The sequence below is a fragment of the Panulirus ornatus genome, chromosome 5 (assembly GCF_036320965.1).
Source record: "Panulirus ornatus isolate Po-2019 chromosome 5, ASM3632096v1, whole genome shotgun sequence".
Classification (NCBI taxonomy): Eukaryota; Metazoa; Arthropoda; class Malacostraca; order Decapoda; family Palinuridae; genus Panulirus; species Panulirus ornatus.
Genome location: NC_092228.1, coordinates 24,010,454 through 24,031,346, shown reverse-complemented (window position 1 = coordinate 24,031,346; position 20,893 = coordinate 24,010,454). Strand labels below are relative to the sequence as shown.

Genomic DNA, 20,893 nt, shown 5'->3' with positions numbered 1-20,893 from the left:
TTTCCCATCATCAGTACTTGTTATCACCTTCCCATTAGCCCCCTTCATCGAAGTTCCCATTGATTCCCTTGTACTCTCATTATTTACCTCCTTCCAAAACATCTTTCTATTCTCTCTAAGATTCATTGATACTCTCTCCCCCCCGACACTCATTTGCCCTCTTTCTCACCTCTTGCACCTTTCTCTTGACCTCCTGCCTCTTTCTTTTATACATCTCCCAGTCATTTGCATCATTTCCCTGCGGAGATCGTCCAAATGCCACTCTTTTCTCTTTCACTAACAATCTTACATCCTCATCCCACCACTCACTACCCTTTCTAATCTACACACCTCCCACGCTTCTCATGCTACATCCATCTTTTGCACAAGCCATCACTGCTTCCCTAAATACAGCCCATTCCTCCCCCACTCCCCTTATGTCCTTTGTTCTCACCATTTTCCATTCTGTACTCATTCTCTCTTGGTACTGCCTCACACAAGTCTCCTTCCCAAGCTCACTTACTCTCACCACCCTCTTCACCCCAACATTCTCTCTTCTTTTCTGAAACCTTTACAAATCTTCACCTTCGCCCCCACAAGATAATGATCGCATATCCCTCCAGTTGCACCTCTCAGCACATCAACATCCAAAAGTCTCTCTTTCGCGCGCCTATCAATTAACACGTAGTCAAATAACGCTCCCTGGCAATCTCTCCTGCTTGCATACGTTTACTTATGGATATCTCTCTTTTTAGACCAGGTATTCCCAATTCTTTTTCAGCACATAAATCTGCAAGCTCATCTCCGTTTCCATTTACAACGCTGAACACCCGATGTATACCAATTATTCCCTCAATTTCCACATTACTCACCTTTGCATTCAAATCGCTCATCACTATAACCCGGTCTCGTGCATCAAAACTACTAACACACTCACTCAGCTGCTCCCAAAGCACTTGCCTCTCATGATCTTTCTTCTCATGCCCAGGTGCATATGCACCCCATAATCGCCCATCTCTCTCCATCCACTTTCAGTTTTACCCATATCAACCTAGAGTTTACTTTCTTACACTCTGACACATACTCCCACTACTCCTGTCTAAGTAGTGCTACTCCTTCCCTTGCTCTTGTCCTTTCGCTAACCCCTGACTTTACTCCGAAGATATTCCTAAAATACTCTTCCCCTTTACCCTTGAGGTTCGTTTCACTCAGAGCCAAAACATCCAGGTTCCTTTCCTCAAACATACTACCTATCTCTCCTCTTTTCTCATCTTGGTTACATCCACACACATTTAGACACCCCAGTCTGAGCCTTCGAGGAGGATGAGCATTCCCCGCGTGACTCTTTCTTTTTCCCCTTTTAGAAAGTTAAAATACAAGGAGGGGAGGGTTTTCTACATATATATATATATATATATATATATATATATATATATATATATATATATATATATATATGTATGTATACGTTGAAATATATAGCTATGTTTGTATGTGTGTGTGGGCGTTTATGCATATACTTGTGTATGTGGGTGAGTTGCGCCATTCTTTCATCTTTTGGGGGTGTGGTTTCGGAATATTTTGGAATTAAAGTCAGGGGGTTGGTGAAAGGACAACACCAAGGGAAGGAGTACAATTACTCCTGAAACAGGTGTGGTGGGAGTATGTGATGGAGTGGAAGAAAGTAAACTTAAGATTGATATGGGTAAAACTAAAACTAGATGGAGAGAGAAGGGTGATTGTAGGAGTATATGCACCTGGGAATGAGAAGAAAGCTCATGAGAAGCAAGTGTTTTGGGAGCAGCTGAGTGAGTGTGTTAGTAGTTTTGATGCACGAGACCGGGTTATAGTGATAAGTGATTTGAATGCAAAGGTGAGTACTATGTCAGTTGCGGAAATAATTGGTGCACATGGGGTGTTCAGTGTTGTAAATGGAAATGAAGAGCTTGTAGATTTGTGCGCTGAAATAGGACTGGTGATTGGGAATAACTGGTTTAGAAAGAGATACATCGATAAGTATACGTATGTAAGTAGGACAGATGGCCAGAGAGCATTATTGGATTACGTGTTAATTGTCAGGCGCGCAGAAGAGAGACTTTTGGATGTTGATGTCTTGAGAGGTGCAACTGGAGGGATATCTGATCATTATCTTTTGGAGGCGAAGGTTAAGATTTGGAGAGGATTTTCAGAAGAGAAAATGCTGGGGTAAAGAGAGTGGTGAGAATAAGTGAGCTTGGAAAGGAGACTTGTGTGAGGATGTACCAGGAGAGACTGAGTGCCGAATGGAAAAAGGTTAGAGCAAAGGACGTAAGGGGAGTGGGGAGGAATGGGGTATATTTAGGGAGGCAGTGATGGCTTGTGCAAAAGATGCTTGTGGCATGAGAAGCGTAGGAGGTAGGCATATTAAAAAGGGTACTGAATGGTGGGACGAAGAAGGAAGATTCTTAGTGAAAGAGAAGATAGGGGCATGTGGATGATTTTTGCCGGGAAATAGAACAAATGACTGAGAGATGTATAGAAGAGAGAGGCAGGAGGTGAAGACAATGGTGCAAAAGGTGAAAAGGTGGGCAAATGAGAGATGGGGTGATACAGTATTATCAAATTTTAGGGAGAATGATAAGATGTTTTGGAAGTAGGTAAATAGAGTGCGTAAGACAAGAGATCAAATGGGAACGTCGGTAAAGGGGGCTAAAGGGGAGGTGATAACAAGTAGTGGTGATGTGAGAAGGAGTTGGCGTGAACATTTTGAAGGTTTGTTGACTACGTTAGATGATAACTGGCAGATATAGGGTGTTTTGGTCGAGGTAGTGTGCGAAGTGAGAAGGTTAAGGACAATGATTTGGTAAACAGAGAAGAGGTAGTAAAAGCTTTGCGGATGATAAAAGCCAGGCCAGGCATCGGGTTTGGATGGGTTTGCAGGGGATTTTATTAAAGGGGGTGACTTTGTTGTTGACTAGTTGGTAAGGATATCTAATGTATGTATGACTCATGGTGAGGTTCCTGAGGATTGGCGGAACGCATGCATAGTGTCATTGTACAAAGGCAAAGGGATTAAAAGTGAGTGCTCAAATTACAGAGGCATGAATTTATTGAGTATTCCTGGGGAATTATATGGGAGGGTATTGATTGAGAGGGTGAATGCATGTAAACATCATCAGATTAGGGAATAGCAGAGTGGTTTCAGCAGTGGTAGAGGATATGTGCATCAGGTTTTTGCTTTGAAGAAAGTATGTGAGAAATGCTCAGAAAAGCAAATGGATTTATATGTAGTATTTTTTGATCTTTAGAAGGCATATGAGAGAATTGATAGACATGCTATGTGGAGGTATTAAGAAAATATGGTGTGGGAGTCATGTTCTTACAAGTAGTGAAAAGTTTTAAACGAGGATGTAAAGCGTGTATACGAGTAGGAAGAGAGGAAAGTGATTGATTCTCAGTGAATGTCGTTTTGCGTCAGAGGTGCGTTATGTCACCATGGTTGTTTAATTTCCTTATGAATGGGGCTTTTAGGAAGGTGAATGCAAAGTTTTGGAAAGAGGGGCAAGTATGCAGTCTGATGTGGATGAGAGAGCTTGGGAAGTGAGTCCGGTTCTTGTTCGCTGATGGTACACCGCTGGTGGCTGATTCGGGTGAGGAACTGCAGAAGCTGGTGACTGAATTTGGTAAAGTATGTGAAAGAAGAAATCTGAGAGTATATATGAATAAGGGCAAGGTTATTAGGTACTGTAGAGTTGAGGGACATGTCATTTGGGAAGGTAAGTTTGAATGGAGAAAAACTGAAGGAAGTGAAGTGTTTTAGATATCTCGGAGTGGATTATTCAGCGGATAGAACCATGGAAGCGAAAGTGAGTCACAGGATAGGGGAGGGGTTGAAAGTTCTGGGAGCCTTGAAAAATATATGGAAAGCGAGAACATTATCTCGGAAAGCAAAAATGGGTATGCTTGAAGGAATAGTGGCTCCAAAAATGTTATATGGTTGCGAGGCATGGGGTATACAAAGTGTTGTCCGTAGGGGTTGGATTTGTTGGAAATAAGATGTTTGAGGACAATATATGGTGTGAGGTGGTTTGATTGAGTAAGCAATAAAAGGGTAAGAAAGATGTGTTGTAATAAAAAGAGTTGGGTTGAGAGCAGAAGTGTTTTCAAATGGTTTGGTCACATGGAGAGATGAGTGATGAAAGATTGACAAAAAGGATATATGTGTCGGAGGTGGAGGTGCGAGTAGAAGTGGGAGACCAAATTGGAGGTGGAAAGATTGAGTGAAAAAGATTTTGAGCGATAGGGGCTTGAACATTCACGAGGGTAAAAGGTGTGCAAGGAATAGAGTGAACTGGAACGATTTGGTATACCGGGGTCGAAGTGCTGTCAATAGATTGGAACAGGGCATGTGAAGCGTCTGGGGTAAACCAGGGAAAGATTTATGGGCATCCATATGGAAAGGAGGCTGTGGATTCGGTGCACTATACATGACAGCTAAGACTGAGTGTGAACGAATGTGGCCTTTGTAGTCTTTTCATAGCGCTACCTCGCGGGCATGTGGTGGAGGGGGTTGTCATTTCAAATGTGGCGGGGGGCGACGTGAATGAATATAGGTAGCAAGTATGAATTATGTACATGTGTATTTATGTATACATCTGTGCATATATATATATATATATATATATATATATATATATATATATATATATATATATATATATATATATATATATATATATATATATATGTGTGTGTGTGTATACGTTGAAATGTATAAGTATGTATATGTGCGTGTTTGGAAGTACATGTATATACATGTGAATGTTGGTGGGCTGGGCCATTCTTTCGTCGTTTTCCTTCCTCTACATCGCTAACACGGGAGACGCGTCCACACACGGAAATATACATACGTATACATCTCAAAATATACACATATTTACACACAGACATATACATATATACACATGTACATAATTCATCTTGTCTGCCTTTATTCATTCCCATCGCCACCTCGCCACACATGAAATAAAAACCCCCTCCCCCCTCATGTATGCGAGATAGCGCTAGGATAAGAAAACAAAGACCACATTCGTTCACACTCAGTCTTTAGCTGTCATGTAATAATGCACCGAAAGAACAGCTTCCTTTCCACATCCAAGACACACAGAACTTTCCATGGTTTACCCCAGACGCTTCACATGCCCTGGTTCAAACCATTGATAGCACGTCGACCAGGGTAAACCACATCGTTACAATTCCCTCTATTCCTTGCACTCCTTTCACCCTCCTGTATGTTCAGGCCCCGATCTCTCAGACTCTTTTTCACTCCATCTTTCCACCTCCAATTTGGTCTCCCACTTCTCTTCGTTTTCTCCACCTATGACACATATATCATCTTTGTCAATCTTCCCTCACTCATTCTCTCCATGTGACCATACCATTTCAAAACACCCTCTTCTGCTCTCTCAACACACTGTTTATATTACCATACTTCTCTCTTACCCTATTATTACTTACTCGATCAAACCACCTCACACTACATATTTTCCTCAAACATCTCATTTCCAGCACAAAAACCCTCCTGCATACAAATCGCCATAACCCACGCCTCGCAACCATACAACATTGTTGGAGCCACTATTCCTTCAAACATACCCATTTTTGCTTTCCGAGATAATGTTCTCGACTTCCACACATTCTTCAAGGCTCCCAGAATTTTCGCACCCTCCCCCACCCTATGATTCATTTCCGCTTTCATGGCTCCATCCGCTGCCAAATCCACTCCCAGATATCTAAAACACTTCACTTCCTCAAGTTTTTCTCCATTCAAACTTGCCTCACAATTGACCCTCAAACCTACTGTACCTAATAACCTCACTCTTATTCACATTTCCCCTCAACTTTCTTCTTTCACACACTTTGCCAAACTCAGTCACCAGCTTCTGCAGTTTCTCACATGAATCAGCCACCAGTGCTGTATCATCGGCGAACAACAACTGGCTCAGCTCCCAAACTCTCTCATCCACAACAGACTGTATACTTGCCCCTCTTACCAAACTCTTGCATTTATCTCCCTAACAACCCCATCCATAAACAAATTAAACAACCATGAAGACGTTACACACCCCTGCCGGATACCTACATTCACTGAGAACCAATCGCTTTCCTCTCTTCCTACATATACACATGCCTTACATCCTCGATAAAAACTTTTCACTGCTTCTAACAACTTGCCTCCCACACCATATATTCTTAATACCTTCCACAGAGCATCTCTATCAACTCTATCATATGCCTTCTCCAAACACATAAATGCAACATACAAATCCATTTGCTTTTCTAAGTATTTCTCACATACATTCTTCAAAACAAACACCTGATCCACAAAACCTCAACCACTTCTAAAACCACACTGCTCTTCCCTAATCGTATGCTCTGTACATGCCTTCACCCTCTCAACCAATACCCTCCCATATAATTTCCCAGGAATACTCAACAAACGTATACCTCTGTAATTTGAGCACTAACCTTTCTCCCCTTTGCCTTCTACAATGGCCCTATGCAAGCATTCGGCAATCCTCAGGCACCTCATCATGAGTCATACATACATTAAATAACTTTACTAGCCAGTCAACAATACAATCACCCCACTTTTTTAATTAATTCCACTGCAATACCATTCAAACCCGTTCCCTTGCAGAAACTCATCTTCCACAAAGCTTTAACTACCTCTTTTCTGTTTACCAAATCATTTTCCCTAACCCTCTCACTTTGCACACCACCTCGACCCAAACACCCTATATCTGCCACTCTATCATCAAACACATTTAAGAAACCTTCAAAATGCTCACTCCATCTCCTTACATCACTACTACAATATATATATATATATATATATATATATATATATATATATATATATAAATCATATTTTTATTTTATTATACTTTGTCGCTGTCTCCCGCGTTTACGAGGTAGCGCAAGGAAACAGACGAAAGAAATGGCCCAACCCCCCCCCCCATACACATGTATATACATACGTCCACACACGCAAATATACATACCTACACAGCTTTCCATGGTTTACCCCAGACGCTTCACATGCCTTGATTTAATCCACTGACAGCACGTCAACCCTGGTATACCACATCGCTCCAATTCACTCTATTCCTTGCCCTCCTTTCACCCTCCTGCATGTTCAGGCCCCGATCATACAAAATCTTTTTCACTCCATCTTTCCACCTCCAATTTGGTCTCCCTCTTCTTCTCGTTCCCTCCACCTCCGAAACATATATCCTCTTGGTCAATCTTTCCTCACTCATTCTCTCCATGTGCCCAAACCACTTCAAACACCCTCTTCTGCTCTCTCAACCACGCTCTTTTTATTTCCACACATCTCTCTTACCCTTACGTTACTCACTCGATCAAACCACCTCACACCACACATTGTCCTCAAACATCTCATTTCCAGCACATCCATCCTCCTGCGCACAACTCTATCCATAGCCCACGCCTCGCAACCATGCAACGTTGTTGGAACCACTATTCCTTCAAACATACCCATTTTTGCTTTCCGAGATAATGTTCTCGACTTCCACACATTTTTCAAGGCCCCCAGAATTTTCGCCCCCTCCCCCACCCTATGATCCACTTACGCTTCCATGGTTCCATCCGCTGCCAGATCCACTCCCAGATATCTAAAACACTTCACTTCCTCCAGTTTTTCTCCATTCAAACTCACCTCCCAATTGAATTGACCCTCAACCCTACTGTACCTAATAACCTTGCTCTTATTCACATTTACTCTTAACTTTCTTCTTTCACACACTTTACCAAACTCAGTCACCAGGTTCTGCAGTTTCTCACATGAATCAGCCACCAGCGCTGTATCATCAGCGAACAACAACTGGCTCACTTCCCAAGCTCTCTCATCCCCAACAGACTTCATACTAGCCCCTCTTTCCAAAACTCTTGCATTCGCCTCCCTAACAACCCCATCCATTAACAAATTAAACAACCATGGAGACATCACACACCCCTGCCGCAAACCTACATTCACTGAGAACCAATCACTTTCCTCTCTTCCTACACGTACACATGCCTTACATCCTCGATAAAAACTTTTCACTGCTTCTAACAACTTTCCTCCCACACCATATATTCTTAATACCTTCCACAGAGCATCTCTATCAACTCTTATCATATGCCTTCTCCAGACCCATAAATGCTACATACAACTCCATTTGCTTTTCTAAGTATTTCTCGCATACATTCTTCAAAGCAAACACCTGATCCACACATCCTCTACCACTTCTGAAACCACACTGCTCTTCCCCAATCTGATGCTCTGTACATGCATTCACCCTGTCAATCAATACCCTCCCATATAATTTACCAGGAATACTCAACAAACTTATACCTCTGTAATTTGAGCACTCACTCTTATCCCCTTTGCCTTTGTACAATGGCACTATGCACGCATTCCGCCAATCCTCAGGCACCTCACCATGAGTCATACATACATTAAATAACCTTACCAACCAGTCAACAATACAGTCACCCCCTTTTTTAATAAATTTCACTGCAATACCCTCGAAACCTGCTGCCTTGCCGGCTTTCATCTTCCGCAAAGCTTTCACTACCTCTTCTCTGTTTACCAAATCATTTTCCCTAACCCTCTCACTTTGTACACCACCTCGACCAAAACACCCTATATCTGCCACTCTATCATCAAACACATTCAACAAACCTTCAAAATATTCACTCCATCTCCTTCTCGCATCACCACTACTTGTTATCACCTCCCCATTTGCGCCCTTCACTGAAGTTCCCATTTGCTCCCTTGTCTTACACACTTTATTTACCTCCTTCCAGAACATATTTTTATTCTCCCTAAAATTTAATGATACTCTCTCACCCCAACTCTCATTTGCCCTTTTTTTCACCTCTTGCACCTTTCTCTTGACCTCCTGTCTCTTTCTTTTATACATCTCCCACTCAATTGCATTTTTTCCCTGCAAAAATCGTCCAAATGCCTCTCTCTTCTCTTTCACTAATACTCTTACTTCTTCATCCCACTACGCACTACCCTCACTATATATATATATATATATATATATATATATATATATATATATATGTATATGTTTTTTTATTTATTTACTCTGCTTTGTCGCGGTCTCCCGCGTTTGCGAGGTAGTGCAAGGAAACGAACGAAAGAAATGGCCCAACCCACCCCACACACATGTATATACATACACGTCTACACACGCAAATATACCTACCTATACATCTCAATGTACACATATATATACACACGGAGACATATACATATATACACTTGTACATAAAAAGAAAGTTTATTGAATGTGTTTGATGATAGAGTGGCGATTATAGTGTGTTTTAGTCGAAGTGGTGTGCAAAGTGAGAGGATTTCAGGAGAATGATTTGATAAACAGAGAAGAGTTAGTAAAAGCTTTGCGGAGATGAAAACCGGTAAGGCAGCGGGTTTGGATGGTATTACAGTGGAATTTATTAAAAAAGTGGGTGACTGCGTTGTTGACTGGTTGGTAAGGTTATTTAATATATGTATGACTCATGGTGAGGTGCCTGAGAATTGGCAGAACGCTTGCATAGTGCCATTGTACAAAGGCAAAGGGGATAAAAGTGAGTGCTCAAATTACAGAGGTATAAGTTGTTGAGTATTCCTGGGAAATTACATGGGAGGGTAACGCTTGAGAGGGTGAAAGCATGTACAGAGCATCAGACTGGGGAAGAGCAGTGTAGTTTCAGTTGTGGTAGAGGATGTGTGGATCAGGTGTTTTCTTCTAAGAATGTATGTGAGAAATACTTAGGAAAGGAAATGGAATTGTCGTGTAGCATTTATGGATTTGGAGAAGGTATAGGATAGAGTTGATAGAGATGCTCTGTGAAAGGTATTAAGAATATATAGTGTAGGAGACAAGTTGTTAGGAGCAGTGAAAAGTTTTTATCGAGTATGTAAGGCATATGTACGAGTAGGATGAGAGGAAAGTAATTGGTTCTAAGTGAATCTCTGTTTCCGGCATGAGTGCGTGATGTCTCCATGGTTGTTTAATTTGTTTATGGATCGGGTTGTTAGGGAAGTGAATGCAAGAGTTTTGGAGAGAGGGGCAAGTATGCAGTATGTTATGGATGAGAGAGCTTGGGAAGTGAGTCAGTTGTTATTCGCTGATGATACAGCGCTTGTGGCTGATTTGGGTGGGAAACTGCAGAAACTGGTGACTGAGTTTGATAAAGTGTGTGAAAGAAGAAAGCTGAGAGTAAATGTGAAGAAGAGCAAGGTTATTAGGTACAGCAGGGTTGAGGTACCTTTGAATGGAAAAAACTGGAGGAAGTGAAGTGTTTTAGATATCTGGGAGTGGATTTGGTAGCCGATGGAACCATGGAAGCGGAAGTGAGTCATAGGGTGGGGGAGTTTGCAAAAGTTCTGGGAGCGTTGAAAAATGTGTGGAAGGCGAGAACGTTATCTCGGAAAGCAAAAATGGGTATGTTTGAAGGAATAGTGGTTCCGACAACATTATATGGTTGCGAGGCATGGGCTATAGATAGAGTTGTGCGCAGGAAATGAGATGTTTGAGGTCAATATGTTGTGTGAGGTGGTTTCATTGAGTGAATAATGAAAGGGTAAGAGAAATGTGTGGTAATAAATTGATTGTGATTGACAGAGCAGAAGAGGGTGTTTTGAAGCGGTTTGGTCACATGAAGAGAATGAGTGAGGAAAAATTGAGAAAGATGATATATGTCAGAGGTGGAGGGAACGAGGAGAAGTGGGAGACCAGATTAGAGGTGGAAAGATGGAGTGAAAACAATTTTGAATGATTGGGGCCTGAACATGCAGGAGGGAGAAAGGCGTGCAAAGAATACAGTGAATTGGAACGATGTGGTATACCGGTGTCGACCTGCTGTAAGTGGATTGAACCAGGGCATATGAAGCGTCTGGGGTAAACCATAGAAGGTCTGTGGGGCCTGGATGTGGAAAGGGAGCTGTGGTTTCGGTGCATTACATATGACAGCTAGAGACTGAGTGTGAACGAATGTGGCCCTTGTTGTCTTTTCTTAGTGGTACCTCGCATACATGCGGGGGGAGGGGGTTATTTCATGTGTGTCGGGGTGGCGACGGGAATGAATAAGGGCGGACAGTATGAATAATGTACATGTGTATATATGTATATGTCTGTGTGTGCTTATATATGTAAACGTTGAGATGTATATGTATGTATATGTGCGTGTGTGGACGTGTATGTATATACATGTGTTTGTGGGTGGGTTGGGGTATTCTTTCGTCTGTTTTCTTGCGCTACCTCTCTAACGCGGTGTACAGCGACAAAGTATAATAGAAAAAAAAAACAATATGAAGGAAAAAACATATACATACTCGCCATTTCCTGCATCAGCGAGTTAGCGTTAAGAATAGATGAGTGAGCGTGAGAGGGAATATCCAATTTAGGAGGCATCTATATTTTTGTTGACCTACTTTCCATGTATCATTTACTGGCATTACTTAGAGCAGTACACAGTCTCTCTTACCGCAGGCAGACTGGAGAGATGGGACTGCAATACCTGCTAATGATGCTGTTCTTAATATTCTCAACATTATGGGAAACCCGAGTGACAACTGGAGGAGAGTCTGACACCAACCGGACGTACCACTGTACCGAATTATCTTACAAAGAGAATATCATGGAGGCCGGCCATATTGTTCCATCATTACTGATACATGATGAACATCATAAACCACTTCTTAATACTACTGTTGAATACGGCAATATTGTTTGTGCCTTAAGAAGTACACTTAGAGGCTCAGCATCAACACAAAATTGTGTAGACTTTGTGTCAAGAAAAAAGGTTATTCAGGAAAATAGTTTGAAGGTTCAGAAACTGCAGAACATAAGGGAAGATTCACTGTTGTCTACAGAGCAAGTCTCATCACTTGGCCAGATGTTGGTAACTGTGGTCAAGGCAGAGCTCAGGGACTGTGCTCTGGTGGTGGCTTATGATACTGGCTACAGTGGACACCCTGTACTGCAGCACCTGCTTCTCCTGCACAACCCACGACAGGTATGATGTATAATTTAGGGATGACATTCAATCAATTATAAAGTTAGATCAGCTGGTAATAACATCTATATTCACTAGAAACTCTTGTGAGATTCAGTGAAACAGCAGTATTATACACGCACACACACACACACACATAAGTGTATATATATATATATATATATATATATATATATATATATATATATATATATATATATATATATATATATATATATATATATATTGCATATGAACGCGCACTTCCATATATCATACAAACCTCCAACAGCCAGAATCGAACCCGGCACCACAACGTAAAAGGCGGGGGCACTTCTGCTAGGCTATGATCGCCCCTAAAAGGGAAATGACTTTAGGAATACTATGTAATCGAATACCCTTCCTGGTCATTCCCCATAGCCTCACAGAACCAGCATATAGCATTTCATAAAACCTAACGGGATAACACGGAAGTATATATATATATATATATATATATATACGAACAGAGTGCACATGAATACACACGTCCATGTAATATTCAGTCCTTCAACAGCAACAGCCAGGATGGAACGCTGATCCCTGCGAAGGAGGCGGGAGCATTACCGCTAGGCTATATTACCCCTAATATTAAAATGGTTTCGAGTACTATGCAATCGAATACTCTTCGTCGCACGTTATTGAGCAACGGGGTCTCAACTTATCATTTCCCATATTACCCCTAATATTAAAATGATTTCGAGTACTATGCAATCGAATACTCTTCGTCGCACGTTATTGAGCAACGGGGTCTCAACTTATCATTTCCCATAGGCTCGCACAACCAGCAGATAGAAGTAGTGCTCCCACCTTCAACGCAGGGTTCCTGGGTTCGATCCTGGCTGTTGGAGGTTTGTATATGATATGGAAGTGCAATTTCATATGTACTACATTCGTATACATATACCTCCATGTCGTAAAGGAAGGTTTTGTAAAATGACATCTGCTGGTTCTGTCAGCAGGCAGAACTGACGACCATCTGTGATTCTTTTGCTGGATAACAACATAGCCGAGCGATAACTTTATGTACACAATCAAATCTCGTCTTGCCCAAATCCGTCTCTCCTATTATAATTATATATATATATATATATATATATATATATATATATATATATATATATATATATTATCCCTGGGGATAGGGGATTAAGAATACTTCCCACGTATTCCATGCGTGTCGTAGAAGGCGACTAAAAGGGGAGGGAGCGGGGGATTGGAAATCCTCCCCCTCTCGTTTTGTTTTTAATTTTCCAAAAGAAGGAACAGAGTGGGGCCAGGTGAGGATATTCCAAAAAAGGCCCAGTCCTCTGTTCTTAACGCTACATCGCTAACGCGGGAAATGGCGACTAGTTTAAAAGAAGAAATATATATATATATATATATATATATATATATATATATATATATATATATATATATATATATTATATATGAGTGAATGTTGGGGTGAAGAGGGTGGTGAGAGTAAGTGAGCTTGGGAAGGAGACTTGTGTGAGGAAGTACCAGGAGAGACTGAGTACAGAATGGAAAAAGGTGAGAACAATGGAAGTAAGGGGAGTGGAGGAGGAATGGGAAGTATTTAGGGAATCAGTGATGGATTGCGCAAAAGATGCTTGTGGCATGAGAAGAGTGGGAGGTTGGCTGATTAGAAAGGGTACTGAGTGGTGGGATGAAGAAGTAAGATTATTAGTGAAAGTGAAGAGAGAGGCATTTGGACGATTTTTGCAGGGAAAAAATGCAATTGAGTGGGAGATCTATAAAAGAAAGAGACAGGGGGTCAAGAGAAAGGTGCAAGAGGTGAAAAAGAGGGCAAATGAGAGTTGGGGTGAGAGAGTATCATTAAATTTTAGGGAGAATAAAAAGATGTTCTGGAAGGAGGTAAATAAAGTGCGTAAGACAAGGGAGCAAATGGGAACTTCAGTGAAGGGCGCAAATGGGGAGGTGATAACAAGTAGTTGTGATATGAGGAGGAGATGGAGTGAGAATTTTGAGGGTTTGTTGAATGTGTTTGATGATCGAGTGGCAGATATAGGGTGTTTTGGTCGAGGTGGTGTAAACAGAGAAGAGGTAGTAAAAGCTTTGCGGAAGATGAAAGCCGTCAAGGCAGCAGGTTTGAATGGTATTGCAGTGGAATTTATTAAGAAAGGGGGTGACTGTATTACTGACTGGTTGGTAAGGTTATTTAATGTATGTATGACTCATGGTGAGGTGCCTGAGGATTGGCGGAATGCGTGCATAGTGCCATTGTACAAAGGCAAAGGGGATAAGAGTGAGTGCTCAAATTACAGAGGTATAAGTTTGTTGAGTATTCCTGGTAAATTATATGGGAGGGTATTGATTGAGAGGGTGAAGGCATGTACAGAGCATCAGATTGGGGAAGAGCAGTGTGGTTTCAGAAGTGGTAGAGGATGTGTGGATCAGGTGTTTGCTTTGAAGAATGTATGTGAGAAATACTTAGAAAAGGAAATGGAATTGTCTGTAGCATTTATGGATCTGGAGAAGGCATATGATAGAGTTGATAGAGATGCTCTGTGGAAGGTGTTAAGAATATATGGTGTGGGAGGCAAGTTGTTAGAAGCAGTGAAAAGTTTTTATCGAGGATGTAAGGCATGTGTACGTGTAGGAAGAGAGGAAAGTGATTGGTTCTCATTTAATGTAGGTTTGCGGCAGGGGTGTGTAACGTCTCCATGGTTGATTAGTTTGTTTATGGATGGGGTTGTTAGGGAGGTGAATGCAAGAGTTTTGGAAAGAGGGGCAAGTATGAAGTCTGTTGTGGATGAGAGAGCTTGGGAAGTGAGTCAGTTGTTGTTCGCTGATGATACAGCGCTGGTGGCTGATTCATGTGAGAAACTGCAGAAGCTGGTGACTGAGTTTGGTAAAGTGTGTGAAAGAAGAAAGTTAAGAGTAAATGTGAATAGGGGCAAGGTTATTAGGTACAGTAGGGTTGAGGGTCAAGTCAATTGGGAGGTAAGTTTGAATGGTGAAAAACTGGAGGAAGTAAAGTGTTTTAGATATCTGGGAGTGGATCTGTCAGCGGATGGAACCATGGAAGTGGATCATAGGATGAGGGAGGGGGCGAAAATTCTGGGAGCCTTGAAGAATGTGTGGAAGTCGAGAACACTATCTCGGAAAGCAAAAATGGGTATGTTTGAAGGAATAGTGGTTCCAACAATGTTGTATGGTTGAGAGGCGTGGGCTATGGATAGAGTTGTGTGCAGGAGGATGGATGTGCTGGAAATGAGATGTTTGAGGACAATGTGTGGTGTGAGGTGGTTTGATCGAGTAAGTAACGTAAGGGTGAGAGAGATGTGTGGAAATAAAAAGAGCGTGGTTGAGAGGGCAGAAGAGGGTGTTTTGAAATGATTTGGGCACATGGAGAGAATGAGTGAGGAAAGATTGACCAAGAGGATATATGTGTCGGAGGAGGAGGGAACGAGGAGAAGTGGAGACCAAATTGGAGGTGGAAAGATGGAGTGAAAAAGATTTTGTGTGATCGGGGCCTGAACATGCAGAAGGGTGAAAGGAGGGCAAGGAATAGAGTGAATTGGATCGAGGTGGTATACCGGGGTTGACGTGCTGTCAGTGGATTGAATCAGGGCATGTCGAGAGTCTGGGGTAAACCATGGAAAGCTGTGTAGGTATGTATATTTGCGTGTGTGGACGTATGTATATACATGTGTATGGGGGTGAGTTGGGCCATTTCTTTCGTCTGTTCCCTTGCGCTACCTCGCAAACGCGGGAGACAGCGACAAAGCAAAAAAATAAAAAATAAAATATTATATGTATATATATATATATATATATATATATATATATATATATATATATATATATATATATATATGGTTCCATCCGCTGCCAGATCCACTCCCAGATATCTAAAACACTTCACTTCCTCCAGTTTTTCTCCATTCAAACTCACCTCCCAATTGACTTGACCCTCAACCCTACTGTACCTAATAACCTTGCTCTTATTCACATTTACTCTTAACTTTCTTCTTCCACACACTTTACCAAACTCAGTCACCAGCTTCTGCAGTTTCTCACATGAATCAGCCACCAGCGCTGTATCATCAGCGAACAACAACTTACTCACTTCCCAAGCTCTCTCATCCCCAACAGACTTCATACTTGCCCCTCTTTCCAAAACTCTTGCATTCACCTCCCTAACAACCCCATCCATAAACAAATTAAACAACCATGGAGACATCACACACCCCTGCCGCAAACCTACATACACCACTACTTGTTATCACCTCCCCATTTGCGCCCTTCACTGAAGTTCCCATTTGCTCCCTTGTCTTACGCACTTTATTTACCTCCTTCCAGAACATCTTTTTATTCTCCCTAAAATTTAATGATACTCTCTCACCCCAACTCTCATTTGCCCTTTTTTTCACCTCTTGCACCTTTCTCTTGACCTCCTGTCTCTTTCTTTTATACATCTCCCACTCAATTGCATTTTTTCCCTGCAAAAATCGTCCAAATGCCTCTCTCTTCTCTTTCACTAATACTCTTACTTCTTCATCCCACCACTCACTACCCTTTCTAATCAACCCACCTCCCACTCTTCTCATGCCACAAGCATCTTTTGCGCAATCCATCACTGATTCCCTAAATACATCCCATTCCTCCCCCACTCCCCTTGCTTCCATTGTTCTCACCTTTTTCCATTCTGTACTCAGTCTCTCCTGGTACTTCCTCACACAGGTCTCCTTCTCAAGCTCACTTACTCTCACCACCCTCTTCACCCCAACATTCACTCTTCTTTTCTGAAAACCCATACAGATCTTCACCTTAGCCTCCACAAGATAATGATCAGACATCCCTCCAGTTGCACCTCTCAGCACATTAACATCCAAAAGTCTCTCTTTCGCACGCCTGTCTATTAACACGTAATCCAATAACGCTCTCTGGCCATCTCTCCTACTTACATAAGTATACTTATGTATATCTCGCTTTTTAAACCAGGTATTCCCAATCATCAGTCCTTTTTCCGCACATAAATCTACAAGCTCTTCACCATTTCCATTTACAACACTGAACACCCCATGTATACCAATTATTCCCTCAACTGCCACATTACTCACCTTTGCATTCAAATCACCCATCACTATAACCCGGTCTCGTGCATCAAAACCACTAACACACTCATTCAGCTGCTCCCAAAACACTTGCCTCTCTTGATCTTTCTTCTCATGCCCAGGTGCATATGCACCAATAATCACCCACCTCTCTCCATCAACTTTCAGTTTTACCCGTATTAATCGAGAATTTACTTTCTTACACTCTATCACATACTCCCACAACTCCTGTTTCAGGAGTATTGCTACTCCTTCCCTTGCTCTTGTCCTCTCACTAACCCCTGACTTTACTCCCCAGACATTCCCGAACCACTCTTCCCCTTTACCCTTGAGCTTCGTTTCACTCAGAGCCAAAACATCCAGGTTCATTTCCTCAAACATACTACCTATCTCTCCTTTTTTCACATCTTGGTTACATCCACACACATTTAGGCACCCCACTCTGAGCCTTCGAGGAGGATGAGCACTCCCCGCGTGACTCCTTCTTCTGTTTCCCATTTTAGAAAGTTAATACAAGGAGGGGAGGATTTCTGGCCCCCCGCTCCCGTCCCCTCTAGTCGCTTTCTACGACACGCGAGGAATACGTGGGAAGTATTCTTTCACCCCTATCCCCAGGGATAATATACATATATATATATACATATACACATACACACACATACACATACATACGCACATATACACACACACACACATACATATATATACATATGAAAAATGTAAGAAACATATACACATGCCCTGGTTCAATCCATTGACAGCACGTCGACCCCGATATACAACGACATTCCAACTCACTCTATTCCTTGCACGCCTTTCACCCCCCTGTATGTTCAGGCCCCGATCACTCAAAATCTTTTTCACTCCATCATTCCACCTCGAATCTGGTCTCCCACTTCTCCTGGTTCCCTCCACCTCTGACACATATATCCTCTTGGTCAATCTTTCCTCACTCATTCTCTCCATGTGACCAAACCATTTCAAAACACCCTCTTCTGCTCTCTTAACCACATTCTTTTTATTACCACACATCTCTCTTACCCTTTCATTAATAACTCGATCAAACCACCTCACACCACATATTTTCCTCAAACATCTCATTTCCAACGCATCCACCCTCCTCCGTATAACTCTATCTATAGCCCGCGCCTCGCAACCATTAAAAATCGTTGCAACTACTATTCCTTCAAACATACCCATTTTTGCTTTCCAAGATAATGTTCTCGCCTTCCACACAATTTTCAACGCTCCCAGAACTTACCTCCGTTTCCATGGTTCCATTCGCTGCCAAATCCACTCCCAGATATCGAAAACATCTCACTTCCTCCAGTTTTTCTCGATTCAAACCTGCCTCCCAATTGACTTGTCCCTCAACCCTATTGTACCTAATGACCTGTACCTAATTTACTCTCATCTTTCTTCTTTCACACACTTTACCAAATTCAGTCATCAGCTTCTGCAGTTTCTCACCCGAATCAGCCTCTAGCGCTATATCATCAGCGAACAAGAACTAACTCACTTGCTCCTCTCTCTATAACTCTTGCATTCACCTACATAACAACCCCATTCATAAACAAATCAAACAACGATTGAGACATCACGCACCCCTGCAGCAAACCAACATTCACTGAGAGCTAATCGCTTTCCTTTCTTCGTACTCGTACACATGCCTCACATCCTTGATAAAAACTTTTCACTCCTACCAACTTGCCTCTCACGCCATATATTCTTAATACCTTCCACAGAGCATCTCTATCAACTCTATCATATGCCTTCTACAGATCCGCAAATGCTACATACAAATTTATTTGCTTTTCTAAGTATTTCTTACATACATTCTTCAAAGCAAACACCTGATCCACACATCCTCTACCATTTCTGAAACCTCACTACTCTTCCCCAATCTGATGCTCTGTACATGCTTTCATCCTCTCAATCAATACCTTCCCATATATTTTCGTAGGAAAATGGCCCAACCCACCCACATACACATGTATATACATACAAGTCCACATACGCACATATACATACCTCTACGTTTCAACGTATACACATATATACATAGTCAGACGTATACATATACACACATGTACATATTTCATACGTGCTGCCTTCATTCATTCTTGTCGCTACCCCACCACACATGAAATGACAAAGCCCTCTCCCCCACATGCGCGCGATGTAGCGCTAAGAAAAGACAACAAGGGCCACATTCGTTCACACTCAGTCTCTAGCTGTCATGTATAATGCACCGAAACCACAGCTCTTTCCACATCCAGACCCTACAAAACTATCTATGGTTTACTCCAAACACTTCACACGCCCTGGTTCAATCCATTGACAGCACGTCGACCCAGGTGTACTACATCGTTCCAATTCACCCTGTTCCTTGCACGCTTTTTACCCTCCTGCATGTTCAGTCTCCGATCGCTCAAAATCTTTTTCACCCAATCTTTCCACCCCCAATTCGGTCTCCCACTACTCCTCGCTCCCTTCACCTCTGACACATATATCCTCTAGGTCAATCTTTCCTCACTCATTCTCTCCATGTGACTAAAGCATTTCAGAACACCCTGTCCTGCTCGCTCAACCACACTCTTTTCATTACCACACATTTTAATTACTAACTCGATTAAACCACCTCACACCACATATTTTCCTCAAACATCTCATTTCCAACACATTCATCCTCCTCCGCACAACTCTATCTATAGCCCACACCTCGCAACTATATAACATTTTTGGAGACACTATTCCTTTAAACATATCCATTTTTGCTTTCCGTGATATTGTTCTCGCTTTCCATACATTTTTCAACGCTCTCGGAACCTTCGCCCCCTCTCCCACCCTGTGACTCACTTCCGCTTCCATGGTTCTATCCGCTGCCAAATCCACTCTCAGATGTCTGAAACACTTCACTTCCTCCAGTTTTTCTCCACTCAAACTCACCTCCCAGTTGACTTGTCCCTCAACCCTACTGTACCTAATAGTTTTGGTCTTGTTCACTTTTGCTCTCAGCTTTCTTCTTTCACACACTTTACCAAACTCAGTCACCAGCTTCTGTAGTTTCTCACCCGAATCACCCACCAGCGATACATAATCAGCGAACAACAACCGACCCACTTCCAAAGCTCTCTCATCCACAACAGACTGCATACTTGCCCCTCTCTCCAAACCTCTTCCATTCAATTCCCTAACAACCCTATCCATAATCAAATAAAAAAACCATGAAGACATCACGCATCCCTGCCGCAAACCGACAGTCACTGAGAACCAATCATTTTACTTCCTTCCTACTCTTACATATGCCTTACATCCTCGATAAAAGTTTTCATTGCTTCTAACAACTTGCCTCCTACACCATATATTCTTAATACCTTCCACAGAGCATCTCTATCAACTCTATCATATGCCTTCTGTAGATCCATAAATGCTTCATACAAATCCATTTGCTTTCTAAGTATTTCTCACAAACATTCTTCAAAGGAAGCAACTAATCCACATATCCTCTACCACTTCTGAAACCACACCGCTCTTTCCCAATCTGATGCTCTGTACATGCTTTCCCCCTCTCGGTCAATACCCTCCCACATAATTCCCCTTGTATACTTAACAAATTTATACCTCTGTAATTTGAGCCCTCACCTTCATCCCCTTTGCCTTTGTACAATGGTACTATGCATGCATTCCGCCAATCCTCAGGCACCTCACCATGAGTCATACACATTTAA

The 20,893-nt window shown here is 42.0% G+C and overlaps 1 protein-coding gene across 1 annotated transcript in view; it reads left to right on the top strand.

Moving 5' to 3' along the window:
* Positions 1-20,893, top strand: part of LOC139746798 (uncharacterized) — a 77,106-nt gene that overhangs the window by 1,556 nt on the left and 54,657 nt on the right. The window contains exon 2 of the mRNA XM_071658355.1: positions 11,532-12,057. Within this exon, the coding sequence (XP_071514456.1) occupies positions 11,545-12,057 (513 nt within the window). The 5' untranslated portion in view covers positions 11,532-11,544. The remainder of the gene's footprint in view (positions 1-11,531; positions 12,058-20,893) is intronic.